Source organism: Monoraphidium neglectum, assembly GCF_000611645.1.
Source record: "Monoraphidium neglectum strain SAG 48.87 unplaced genomic scaffold scaffold00701, whole genome shotgun sequence".
Classification (NCBI taxonomy): domain Eukaryota; kingdom Viridiplantae; phylum Chlorophyta; class Chlorophyceae; order Sphaeropleales; family Selenastraceae; genus Monoraphidium; species Monoraphidium neglectum.
The window spans coordinates 9,747-21,610 of record NW_014012927.1 but is presented as its reverse complement, the minus strand read 5'-3'; the positions used below and the strand labels follow the sequence as shown (position 1 = coordinate 21,610).

The window sequence follows — 11,864 nt, the reverse complement described above, 5'->3', positions numbered from 1 at the left end:
CCCCCACCCCCCACCCCCAGTGGGCTGGCTTTCCAGCACCTGGTCAAAGCTGAAGGACGCCGTCGCCAACGTGGGCGCCGGCGGCCCAGACCCCCCGCTGCCCACGAAGGACGACCCGGATTACGACGCCCCCACCTGCGAGGAGCCGACCTGCTACGACAGTGATGCGCCGCCGGCGCGGAAGGAGGGCGAGGACGATCTGGGTGAGTCGTGTCTAGGGAAAGGAATGGGGGTGGGGCGGGCGGCGCTGCGGGTCGGCGCTGGGGAAAGCGGAGTCGCGTGGGCCCGGTGGCAGGGCGGGGCGGGCAGCTCCCTTTCGCCGCTTGGCCGGCGCTGCCCGGGCTGCGGGCGTGTGGGGCGGTCGCCTGGCGCCCCTGGCCCACTGCCCAGGTTCCCTTGTCATCGTGCAGCCTTAGTCGGCACCAAAACACACACTATCAAAACCCATCTTGTCGCTGCTCTTTTTGGCCCTGAGGCGATGTGGACACAGACGAGGAGCTGGACGCTGCCATCTCGGCGCACTCGGCGGCCGAGGAGCGCGTCGCCTCGCTGCGCGCCGAGAAGGAGCGCCTCACGCGCCAGGTGGCCGGCGCGCACGGGGAGAACGGCGCGTGCGGGGCTCGTTCGCGGCGCGGCTGCGCGGCGCCCCCCTCATAGGCTGCCGCGCTGGAAGACCGCGCCGCCTGGGGTCAGGGTTGAGGGTTCGTCCTATCAGCCCATTTCTTGGGCCGCATAACCTTCACCAGCCTCTTCCGTGCCCATCATGCCCTCTGAAAAACCCACAAGCAGTCTCCGCCCCCTGAGAGTCCGGGACCTTCCTCAAGCCTTCAGCTGTTCCTCACCCTCATCCTCGTCCGCCTCCTCCCCCTGCTCCCGACCCCCATTGGCCGGCCGCGTCACCAGGTGACCTATGACTACGGCGCCGACGACGCGTGGCTGGCGCTGGCGTCCCACTGCAGCAGCGCGCGGGAGCCGCAGTACACGTACCGCCTTTGCCTCTTCGACAAGGCCGCGCAGGTCGACAACGGCGCCCACCACGAGACTAGCCTGGGGGTCTGGAAGGGCTTCGAAAAGGGCTACTCAGAGGTGCGCCTTTGTGTGTGTGTGTTTGCTTGCGCGTTTGGGGGCCACGACGGGGGTCGCCGATCGGCTGCGGGCTGACGGTTCGCGGCACGAGCATTGCATAGGGCCAGGGGTTGGTGGGTGGCGGCTGCTTGGGACCCCAGGGCCCCGCTTTGGCCCCTGCGGGCGGCATGGTGTAGGAATGCTGCCCTATCAGCCCTCACCGCCTGCCACCTCCAGCAAAACCAACCAACCTCTCGATCGCACACACGCTCACACCGCCACGCCTCCAGGGCGTGTTTGAGAACGGCGACTGGTGCCACCAGGCCCCGGCCCGCAGCATGCGCGTCCACTTTGAGTGCGGCGAGTCAGAGTCTGCCTGGGGCGCGTCGGAGCCCTCCACTTGCGCCTACACGGCCTCCATGGCCACCCCCGCCGCCTGCAAGGCGGAAGATCTCAAGGCGCTCGAGGACCGCTTGGCAGATCTGGTCAAAGAGGAGGAGGCCCTCGCACGGGAGATTGCGGAAGAGGATGAGGCGCGGCGGGCGGTGTTTGCCGCCCGCGCGGCCGAGGCGGAGGCGGCGGCGGACCATTCCGAGCTCTGACGGTGTTGGGGTCCCAGGGGTCTGTGTCGTGGACCCCGCACCGCTTTTGGGCCGGGCATGCAAGCTTGCGCACAAACAGCGGGCGTAAGCAGCGTGCCCAGACCAGGAGCTGTGGGGTCGTGATGATATCATCAGGCTACATCGCCCCTTTGGCGTCCTCGGCGCCTCTGATGCTTGCGACGTGGGTGCGCTGACTCTTGTGATCTGATTTTCTGTCGCTGCAGCGCTTTGAGTTACAAGTAATCTGGTAGTACAGGCAGAAGAGCAGCGTTGGTATGATGCGCCCCATCGACACCCGTATAACACATTGCGCCGTCTGTGTGTGTGTGTCTGCACTCTTGCGCGCTCGGATGCGTGTACATGTGCGTGTATGTTAGCATGCATTCATGTGTGTGTGTGTGTGTATGTATGTGTGCGTGCGTGTGCATGTATGTGTTTGTAGGTGTAGGTGTGTGTGTGTGTGTATGTATGCTCGTGCGTGTGTGCGTGCGCGCATTCTCTTGATGCACATGATCCTGAGTTGGGTGCTCCAAACGTCAGCCACCAGTACATCCTCATGCATGCTGCTGAGCGGCCAATCAAATGTGCCCTCACAAAACAGAGACTCCATGTCCGCGCCCAGCAAAACGGCCGCGCAGCGGCTATTAAAGGTCAATACTGGAACCACCACCCTTGATTGCATCAGAAACAATCACATCCTCAGCCCTCCTTGGTCTCCAGCAGGTTGCGCCCGGCCGCCGTATCCACCTATTTAGCGGCACGGCAGCAGGCGCAAGTTGGCCAGGGGTTTGCATGGCATCGCGCAATGCACGGCCGCGTGGCGGGGCCGCACCTAGCGCTGTCAGGGCGCCACTGCTGGGCACCTGCTGGTCCCGCAGCTCAGCTTCCTCCCTGCTGCCCTGCCGCATGAGCCTTCACAGACACAATGAAAACCAGGCGGGCTGGGCACGTGCAAGGCCGCCACTCTTGCAACCCATTGCGAACCGCCCCATCCTCTGCAACCGACCATCTCTCAAGCCTTGACATGACTCACCCCATGCACACACACACACTCACTCACTGTCTCTCTCACTCACACACACAAAGCAGTGTACACAGGACCCAGGCACACCACATGCCCAGCCGTCATTACTCCACCCCCCGTCACCTTGATGGGCACCCCCAGATCCATGACGCCCTCCATGGCCCCCTTGAGGGCCGCCATGGCGCTGCCCTCGCGACCCTCGGGCACTTCCACCACAACCTCGTCATGAACCTGGGGAGAGGGCACGGAGGGGTAGGGTGTTGGTGTGATTGTATTCGATGATCAATGTTGACCGTGCGGACTTGCTGGGGTGGATGAGATGGACAATGGGGTGGAGGGAGGGGTGGAGGGCCGGCAAGGGATGGTCACATGGCCGTACTGTGAGAGCAGCAGGAGCAGCGGCGGCAGCAGCAGCAGCAGCAGCAGCAGCAGCAGCAGCAGCAGCAACACCAGCGGCAACTAACAGCAGCAACAGCAACGGCAGCAGCTGCGGCAGAAGCGGCAGCAGCGCCGGCGACTGCCGCACCCGCCTAGAAGCAGCACCACCAGCAGCAGCAGCAGCAGCAGCAGCAGCAGCAGCAGCAGCAGTGACGACTACTGTGGCAACAGCAGAGCCCTGCGGCTCCAGGGGAACACTCACCGTCAGCAGCACGCGGCCGCCCAGCCCCGCCACCTTGTCGCGCACCGCCAGCAGCGACAGCTTGAGCAGGTCGGCAGAGGTGCCCTGGTGGGTCAGTTTTGGGGGGTTGGGAAGGCTGTTTTGTTGAGTGCAGGTCGGGGCTGGGATGAGAATGAGAATTGTTGGCTCAGGGCAAGTAGGCACAGCAATACAATTGAGATGCAACGCTCCCTTGAACAGCTACAAACCAGCCGATGTCCATTTGCAGCCTCATTCAGCCCAACAGCCTTGCGGCATGCCGCGTGGAAGTACGGACCGGCAAGTCAGCAGGCCCCAGCAGCGCGTCGACCGCCGCTACGTACCTGCAATGGCGTGTTTGCGGCCTGCCTCAGGCGCCGTGCGTCGTCCTCCTGCATGGCCCGGTTCGGAGAGGCCTGTGCCAGCCGCTTGAGGTCCTCATAGCCAGGCCTTTTGTGGGGCGGGCGATTTGGGTGTGTGGGAGGGGGGGGTTGGTGCTTCACGGGGGAGGGGCACGCAGGGACGAAGGAAGACGCGGGGGGCCTGAAAGCAGGATGGGGATGGGGGACAAGGGGATATGAGGGAGGGGATGCCGGCCTCAGGCGGTGTCAATGTGAAGATGTACGCAAGGAATTGGTGGATAGGGAAAGGGGCAGTCAAGTGATGTGGCAAGACCCGCAGCCTGCGGGTTGTCGGCAGTTGCCAGATACATACCCGCTGTACGCGCAGCCAGGCACCAGCGCCGGCACCGATCAACGCCTAAGGTGCGACCGCCAGCCTGACATGCGGCACGCACGCCGCGAGCAGTGCCACCGTCGGTGACAGCTGCTTGGGCAGAGCATGCTGTGGGCATTGTCATGGCCTGCATGCCCTGCACGTCAGCGGCCGCTCTGTGCACAAAGCAAGCCGGTCGAGGCTCAGTTGCGCTCACATGCCCGCGACGCCCGAGGGCCGCCCTGCGAAGGCGGTGAGCTGCGGCGCCTCGAACTCGAAGAAACGGCGGCGGCCGCCCACCGACTCCACGCGGCCGTGCACCAGCGCCTCCTGCTGGCAGCGCGACAGGTAGCCAAACACCTGGCGTACAAAAGGGGAACGTCACAGGTGGGGGGAGGCGTGGGGGCCCAGGGCGTGGTGGTGCACACGAGCGAGGCTACACTGGAAGCGCCGGGGCTGGAGCGCAGGGGCTTTTGTTTGAGTGTGCCGTTGAGGCTGAGGGTGGGCTGAGCGGGCTTGACCGAGTGCTAAGGTTATCCGCGGGGTCAGCCGGTGGCTGCGTGCAGCTGCACCAAGCCGCGTGCTGGTGGGGTCAGCGGCGGGGCTACAGGACTGGCAGGCCGGCAGGCGCGGCAGAGTGCCCTTTGCGCACGGATGGGTATGTGTGCCTGAAGCGCTGCAGGAACTCCGCGGCCCTTGTCTTGGGGATGTTGAGCTTCTCAGCCAGGGCAGTGGCACCCTGCGTTTCGGCGGGTCGGATGGAGTTTGTCGCTGGTGACATCCCACGCACCATTATGAACCTGGAATAGCTGGATCACACCCCAGCTTGCCAGCAGCAGGCAAGCGCCCTATCCCTCCTACCCTCCCCTGCCGGCATCCAGTCGAGGCAGGCTGAGCTGGCTTACAGGGCCCAACAGGTGGTGCCCCCCACCTGACCGTAGACGATTCCAAACTGCAGGAGCATGGGATGCGCGGCACAGCACATGGTCGCAGACGCAGGGGGTGTCAGCTGGTGCTGATTGCTAGGCATCATGCGATCCCAGGGATGCGAGTGTATGCGAGCACAGGACCCGGCCCCTGCTGATGTCAGATGAGGGAACATGCTGTTTATTTCTTCTCTCATTTGCAAGCGACCGGCCAGCGCACTCATGCCTGCAAACATACACTCACACACACCCTCGCTTTTTGCCACACACGCCAGCACACCAACCAGAGAAGACGACTCCCCGCCCCCTGCCCTGAGGAGCACCCAGCCAGCCCGGGTAAAAACAACGCAGTCCAGCGCAGCGCGTCTTGAGTCAAAGACGGCACAGCCCAGCGCGCGCCGCCTGTATGGCCACTCACGTTGACCTCCTTGCCGACCTGACGCTCAGTGGGGGTCACCTCCGCCTTGGACTTGTCGAACAGCAGCGAAGCCGTGGTGGCGTGGACGTCCTCATCGCTGGAGAAAGCGTCAACCTTGGACAGCAGGGAACGGAGGGGCCATCAAACATGAGGGGTCGGAACGGGGGCAAGATTTGACCATTTGGGGTAGCTGCCTTGAGCTCTTAGAGGCAGCAATGGTGGCGGCGGCCTGTTGCTGTTGCCCAGCATGCCATCATGCCATCATGCCTCATGTTCCGGTCGATCGCAATTTGCAATCTCTTCTGTCTCGTGACACGTGCAGTCACAGATAAATGCTGTGCGTCCTGCAACAATTCAAACGATACGAGGCAGGGCAGCGAGCTTGTGACGTCCGCATGCACCCACCAGCACGGGCTCGCCGCTGAGGGCCGCCAGGATGCGCAGCTCAATTTGAGAGAAGTCTGTGAGAGTCGGTCGAGGATGATGCGTAGTGTGGGGTGTGTGGAGCATGATGGGTGAGGTGTTTTTGATTGCCAGGGCTTTGGTTGTGGGAAGAGGCGTGAATTTCGATGGCTCAGCAGCAAAGCCGATGGCAATAGCAGCGACGTCGCAGCCAGCAAGGAGGATGCGCGGGCCGCGAGGGGGCAGGGCGGCGCCACCCAGCCAGCATAACCCTCCTCGCGCAGGGGCACACCAGCCGAGACGAGCACATAGCCCGGGCTGGCGACAAAGGCCTGGCGCAGCTGCCTGCCACGCTCCCGCCGGGCAGGGAGGCCCTGCGCAATGCGGTTGCCGTGGGGCGCGGTAAGCTTTGGCCCAGGGGCAGTGGTGGAGCTGTGCACGCAGCAGCTTTTCCGTGAGAGAGAGACGGGTTCCAACAAGGCAGTCAATTGAAACCCAGGTCAACGAACCAACCTCTCCTTCCCCGCCCCCGGGAAACCCGGGGGCGGCGAAGGAGAGGTTGGTTCGTTGAATGCAACAATCCCCTTCGCGCAGTCCCGTCAGAGCCTGGGCCAGCCCTCGGATGCAGCCATGCACCACATTTGCCACAGTGCAACAACACAGCAGCACAGGGGTCATCCGGCATTCGTTGGTCCAAGATGCCGATGGAAACGGCGTCGCGGCGGCCGAGCAGCCGAGCAGCTCGCAGAAAGCGCGCCTGCATGTTGGGATTGACGCCTGACAGGCGGCCCGTGGCCGCGCCCGTCTGGTTGACAATCGCGTGGATGCGGTTGCCCGGGGTGACGAAGCGCCGGAACGTGTCGAACTTGTAGTACCTACGAGTTCCAATGACGAGGGAAGTGGCAGGGGGGGAGTTCACTTGCGGGGGCCAGGCCTGCTAGCTGTGTGGCGCTGCCGTCCTGTGCAACTGGTCAACCCCTGCCTGGGCCCGCCCCAGCCCGCTCGTCAGACGCTCGCGAGCAACAGCCGCAACGGTGTGCCATCAAAGCGTCAATCCTACCACCCACAATGTCATCCTCGCGCCCTCGCACATTACCACTACAACCAGCAAGCGCCTCGAGGGATCTCGCACTCTGCATAAAATCAAACCCAGGTAACCTTTGTTTGCAGCTGCCTGCTCACCGCTTCAGGAGGTCTTTCAGCTCATTGAGCTCCATCAGGGGCTCTATCACAGGGTGGAACCCCCGCAGCTGCTGAAGCACCTCCTGCAGGGGGGCAGATGGACGGACCGGGGGAGGAGAGAGCGGCCACATGCACAGGGGCAACGCGCGGCGCCTTGAAACTTCCGACGAGCGCCCAAGGTTCCACAAGATTAGGCTGCCGAATGGCGTCGCGGCCTGCTTGCAAACCGCAGTAGTGTGCGGCAGCTGCAGGTGTGGGGATGACGCATTGCAACCAGTGAGCAGCAGGGCCGCGTTGATCCCCTTCCCCCTTCCCCGCCGGCCAGCAGCTCGCCTTTTTGACGCTGAGCCGGCCAGTGGGTGTGGCCTTGGTGGACTGCAGGCCGAGGTCCTCAAACAGCACTGCACGCAGCTCCTGAGGTGGGGGTTGTAGAGGCCAGACGCGGCAAGCGTGATTGCAGACCCGGCGCGCGCATGCACAGCAAACCCAAGGTTGAACAGCTGTCAGACGACCGGCAGGTGGCAGAGTCGTCGTGCCAACACCAATTGATGACGCAACCGTTCAAAGGGATCGCGTCCGAGCGGACAATGCGGGTAGCGCCGTTCTGAACGCGCAGCGCCGTCTCATATATCATCGATCCCAGGGAGACGCACGTCTGCTGAGTCGACGTTGAAGACACGCCCTGCCAGCCGCCACACGTCCTGCGACAGCGCTGCCACCTCGGCCTGCGGGTCGGTTGTTGGTTTGCGGGGGGGATATGTCAGTGTATCTGTGATTTGATTTGTTGTGCAAGCGCATGACACACACCCATGATTGCGAGGGGCCACGCAGGGGCCCAGCGGCAGGCTATGTTGTTGGCCTTGCTCTGGAGGCAAGGGCACGCCTCACCCCTGGGAATGCAGCTGCGGCCTCACCTCCATCCTCGCTGCCTGCTCGTCAAACAGGACGCGGTCAACCCCCACGCCGTTCAGCTCCATCTCAGCAAAGATCGGCTGTTGAGGATTGAACAAGGTTGTGCGCCGAGATGATCGGGGGACCGATGGATTTGTGCAGTGTAGCAGCCGCACCGGGCATTGCCACAGTTGCAGAGTTGCATGACGCAGGCTGCACGCACTGCTGGCAGCAGGCAAGAAGGCATGGCATGGACAGATCTCATGGAGACAGATCAGGACAGAACAGATCAGATCAGATCAGATCAGATCAGCCAGGTCTCACCTGCACGGGCAGCTCCACTCCACAGTACAGGTGCATGAGGCGCGGCCCTTCCGCCAGCTGCCGCACTAGCGGCCCCCGCAGCAGGTGCACAGCCCACGCGCCCGCAGCCAGCAGCCTTTCCGCCGGCGCCAGCCGCGGCGGCCCCCCGCCCGCGGCCCCTGCGCCGCCGGCCGCCACCGAGGCAGCAGCAGCAGCGGCATCGGCGGTGTCGCACAAGATGTCTGCCATATCGTCCAGGCGGGCTCCGAGGACTTGAGCCGCCAGAGACGGCAGCTGCTTGATCACCTGGCGTGTGCAGAGGTGCGGCACTCAGTGATTGGTACACCGGAAATATGCCGGGCTGGGAACCGTTGCGGGCCTGGGTGTATTCCATGTCTCCATCTTCTTGTCGAAACGCAGCAGTCTGCCGTCTCAATACCACTCCATGCACACGGCAGGCAGGTGCTCAGGGTGCACAGGCAAGGCACCGGTTGCAATGAAATTGCCGTCATTACCCGTTTGGTGGCGTCCTGCTTGTCCGCGCGCGCGCCGTCGCGGCCGGTCCAGGCGTCGGGGTCCAGCACAAACCCCGCCACCACAGTGTCAAACGCCACGCCTGGCGGAGCGCATGCGGCCAGATTGGTTGCTGAGCTGGGATGGTCTGCAGTCTCGGGGTTTCAGCGGTGTGACCGGCGGTGGCGTGCAGATGTCTGTTGGGCCGCAGTGCAGCAGAGGAAGCAGCGCACCCACTCCTTGGAACCGGCTGCATGTCCTGGCAAGCTAATTGACCTTAGTTCTCGCAGGGGGCCCTTCCCCGGGATGCCCTGGCCGCTCACCTTCCAGGGGACACCCCAGCCTGGAGAGCTCCACAATTGCCCGCTTCGACTCGAAGAGGCATTTCATGGGGCCGCCCGCCCCCAGCACCGGCCGCAGGGCGTCGAACACGGCAGAAAAACTGAGGGAACCGCCCGCCACCACCACTGCCAGCCGCGGCCGCGCCGGCGCATCGGGCGGCGGCGGCAAAGGAAGCAGCGAGGCGGCGCCGACGGCGCGGGGCCCGCGACCGGCGCCGCCGTTGGCGGTTGGTGGTGGTGGCAGCCGCCTGGGCGGCCTGGCCTGCCGAGCCGCCTGCTGCGGCTGCTGAGGCTGCTGAGGCTGCTGCTGCGGCTGCTGCGGCTGCTGCGGCTGCTGCGGCTGCTGCGGCTGCTGCGGCTGCTGCGGCTGCTGCGGCTGCTGCGGCTGCTGCTGCGGCTGCTGCGGCTGCTGCGGCTGCTGCGGCTGCTGCGGCTGCTGCGGCTGCTGCGGCTGCTGCGGCTGCTGCGGCTGCTGCGGCTGCTGCGGCTGCTGCGGCTGCTGCGGCTGCTGCGGCTGCTGCGGCTGCTGCGGCTGCTGCGGCTGCTGCGGCTGCTGCGCCTGCTGCGCCTGCTGCGGCTGCGGCGGCTGCGGCGGCACCATTTGCTGTGGCTGCGGCGTCGCCACCCTGGAAGGCTGCTGCGGCAGGCGCTGCGGCGGGGCTGGTGGTGCTGGGTTTGGTTGCTGTTGCCCGTCTGGTGATTGCTGCCCCTGGTGCTGAGGTGGCAAAGCAGTGAGTGGCTGCTGCTGCCGTTGCTGCTTGGGCTGCTGCTTGGGCTGCTGCCTGGGCGTAGATCTGCTGGATAGGGTGGGAAGGCTGGCCCGCCTCCTGACAGGGCGACCACTGGGAGCAGGTGCCAGCTGCTGCTGCTGCTGCTGCTGCTGCTGCTGCTGCTGCTGCTGCTGCTGCTGCTGCTGCTGCTGTTGCTGCTGTTGCTGCTGTTGCTGCTGCTGAGGCTGCTGGGGCTGCTGGGGCTGCTGAGGCTGTGTTTGCTGAGGTTGTTGCAGCTGCTGATGCTGCACCTGTGGCTGCTGCTGGGGCTGCTGCTGTGCTTGCTGCTGCATCCAACGCTCGGCATGCAGCTGAGGCCATAACTGTGGCTGTTGCTCCTGTTGCTGCTGAGCCCTCGGCTGCAGGGGCGGCTGAGGCCTTGGCTGCGGCGGCTGCTGAGGCCTGGGCTGCGGGTGCTGCTGAGGGCTTGGCTGCTGCTGCTGCTGCTGCTGCTGCTGCTGCTGCTGCTGCTGCTGATGCTGCTGCTGCTGCAAGGTCCACGATGGCGAGGGCGGCGCATGCTGCTGTGAAGGCTGTGATGGCACCACCCAGCCTGCGACCTGCGACTCAGGTGCTGCTATGACCGCCGTCGCGGGTGCAGCCCCGCCAATAACACTGCCACTGGCACCACCCCTGCCACGCGTTGCCACCTGCCACGGCTTGCGCCCGTCTGGCCCCGCCGGCACCGGCAGCGGCTCCCACCGGCCCCGCTCCTTGCGCTGCTGTTGCGCCGCCTGCAGCGCCGCGGCCAGGATCGAATCCTCTCGGGTGGGCGAGGCGTCCCAGCACAGGCAAAAGGCGCTAGGCGCCGCCGGCACGCTTGAGGGATCGTAGGTCGACTGCTGGTTGAAGAAGATAGTCACGGGCGTGTCGCGCTGGCGCCGTTCAATGGGTTACGGTTTGAGAGGGTGCAAGGGGGCGGTGTGTGTGAGTTGGGAGAATAGGGTGGCTTTGGGGCGCAGGCGGTGCCACCAGGCTCGCCCCTTGGAGCCCCCTGCTGAGCCCGTGGTCGTTGCTGAATCACCCATACTCATGCTGCAGGACTGGAATGCAGTCCCTGAGAAGTGAACAGATCAAAGACCAACATGCCAGTAGTGTAGCATAGCACTGGGACATTCTCAGTATCACACGACACATAAACTATCCTTTCAAGGGAGGCCGCTCCACAAGAAACCGCGGCTCACCCTGAGGCCCATCAATTCTGCAGCCAGCCGCCGCAGCGCCTCTGGCGTCTCCACCACCTCCATCACTGGCGCCGCAGCCGCAATTTCTCCAGGCACACCGCCCTCCGCGCCGCCCTCGCCCCACCTGCCCCCAAGATTCTTGAAGTCGATCGCCTCAGCCCCGCCGCTGCTGCTGCTGCGCTGCCGCCGGCCCGCTGCCTCGGACCCTCCGTGCTCCCCGCCCACGCTCCGCGGCGCCGCCTTCCGGAGGGCGGGCGCGGCTGCGACTGCTGGACCAGTTCCTAGACGCTGGAGGGCGGAGGAGATCGCCGCCGCGGCTGCGTCGCTGGGTTCGGCGGCGGCGCCGCCCAGGGCGGCCCTCAGATCGTAGATGCCGTCAAGGATCGGCGTCATGCCGAGGCGCCGCAGGAGCGGCTCAACCTCGGCCACGTCAAAGCCGCCCTGCGTCAGCAAAGTTGGCGGGCCGAGGGCGTGGGTCAACAACCGCCTGCAGCAAATCAAGCCATCCAGCTGCTTGGCACAGGCAGTCGTTGCGCTCGAGATCAGATATGCAATTGCTGCAGACACATCACAGAAAGGCGTCGCGGCGGCGGCCTGGCGCGGGACATTGACCCGTTTTTCATGAGGACTCCGTCGGACGCTCCTTTTCCTCACCAGCACGAGAGAGCCTGGCTCCAAGCCTGGCAGCACCTCACACCTGACGCGGGTGATTAGTGAGGACTGGGACGCCGCACTGCAGAGGCTAGGCAGCAGCTGAGGTGACAGCCATCCCTTTGCACCCCCCCCTATGATCCAGAAGGCCCCCTGCCCAGCTCCTGAGCGCCCCGGCGCAATCACTGACGCCAACGCTGGCGGCTCACTCTGTTGCGTGTGCAGCCCTTCGACACAAAAC

General features: G+C 64.9%; 2 protein-coding genes across 2 annotated transcripts; one reads left to right on the top strand and one right to left on the bottom strand.

The window, feature by feature from the left end:
* Positions 1-20: 20 nt before the first annotated feature.
* MNEG_4888 (hypothetical protein) lies at positions 21-1,667 on the top strand (the record flags this gene model as incomplete). The annotated part of the gene is made up of 4 exons (XM_014046640.1): positions 21-203; positions 476-582; positions 904-1,086; positions 1,356-1,667. Coding segments are annotated over 4 exons (785 nt in total), but the record flags the coding sequence as incomplete, so codon positions are not given.
* A 699-nt stretch (positions 1,668-2,366) lies between these two features.
* Positions 2,367-9,619, bottom strand: MNEG_4887 (DNA polymerase I; the record flags this gene model as incomplete). Its single annotated transcript, XM_014046639.1, has 19 exons — positions 2,367-2,414; positions 2,815-2,922; positions 3,061-3,150; positions 3,332-3,415; positions 3,673-3,778; positions 4,260-4,402; positions 4,695-4,781; positions 4,974-4,994; positions 5,387-5,500; positions 5,792-5,847; positions 6,081-6,162; positions 6,450-6,663; positions 6,971-7,053; positions 7,313-7,384; positions 7,624-7,695; positions 7,885-7,962; positions 8,186-8,470; positions 8,680-8,780; positions 9,001-9,619. The coding sequence occupies 19 exons, from the start codon at positions 9,617-9,619 to the stop codon at positions 2,367-2,369; spliced, it is 2,463 nt and encodes an 820-aa protein (XP_013902093.1).
* Positions 9,620-11,864: the final 2,245 nt, after the last annotated feature.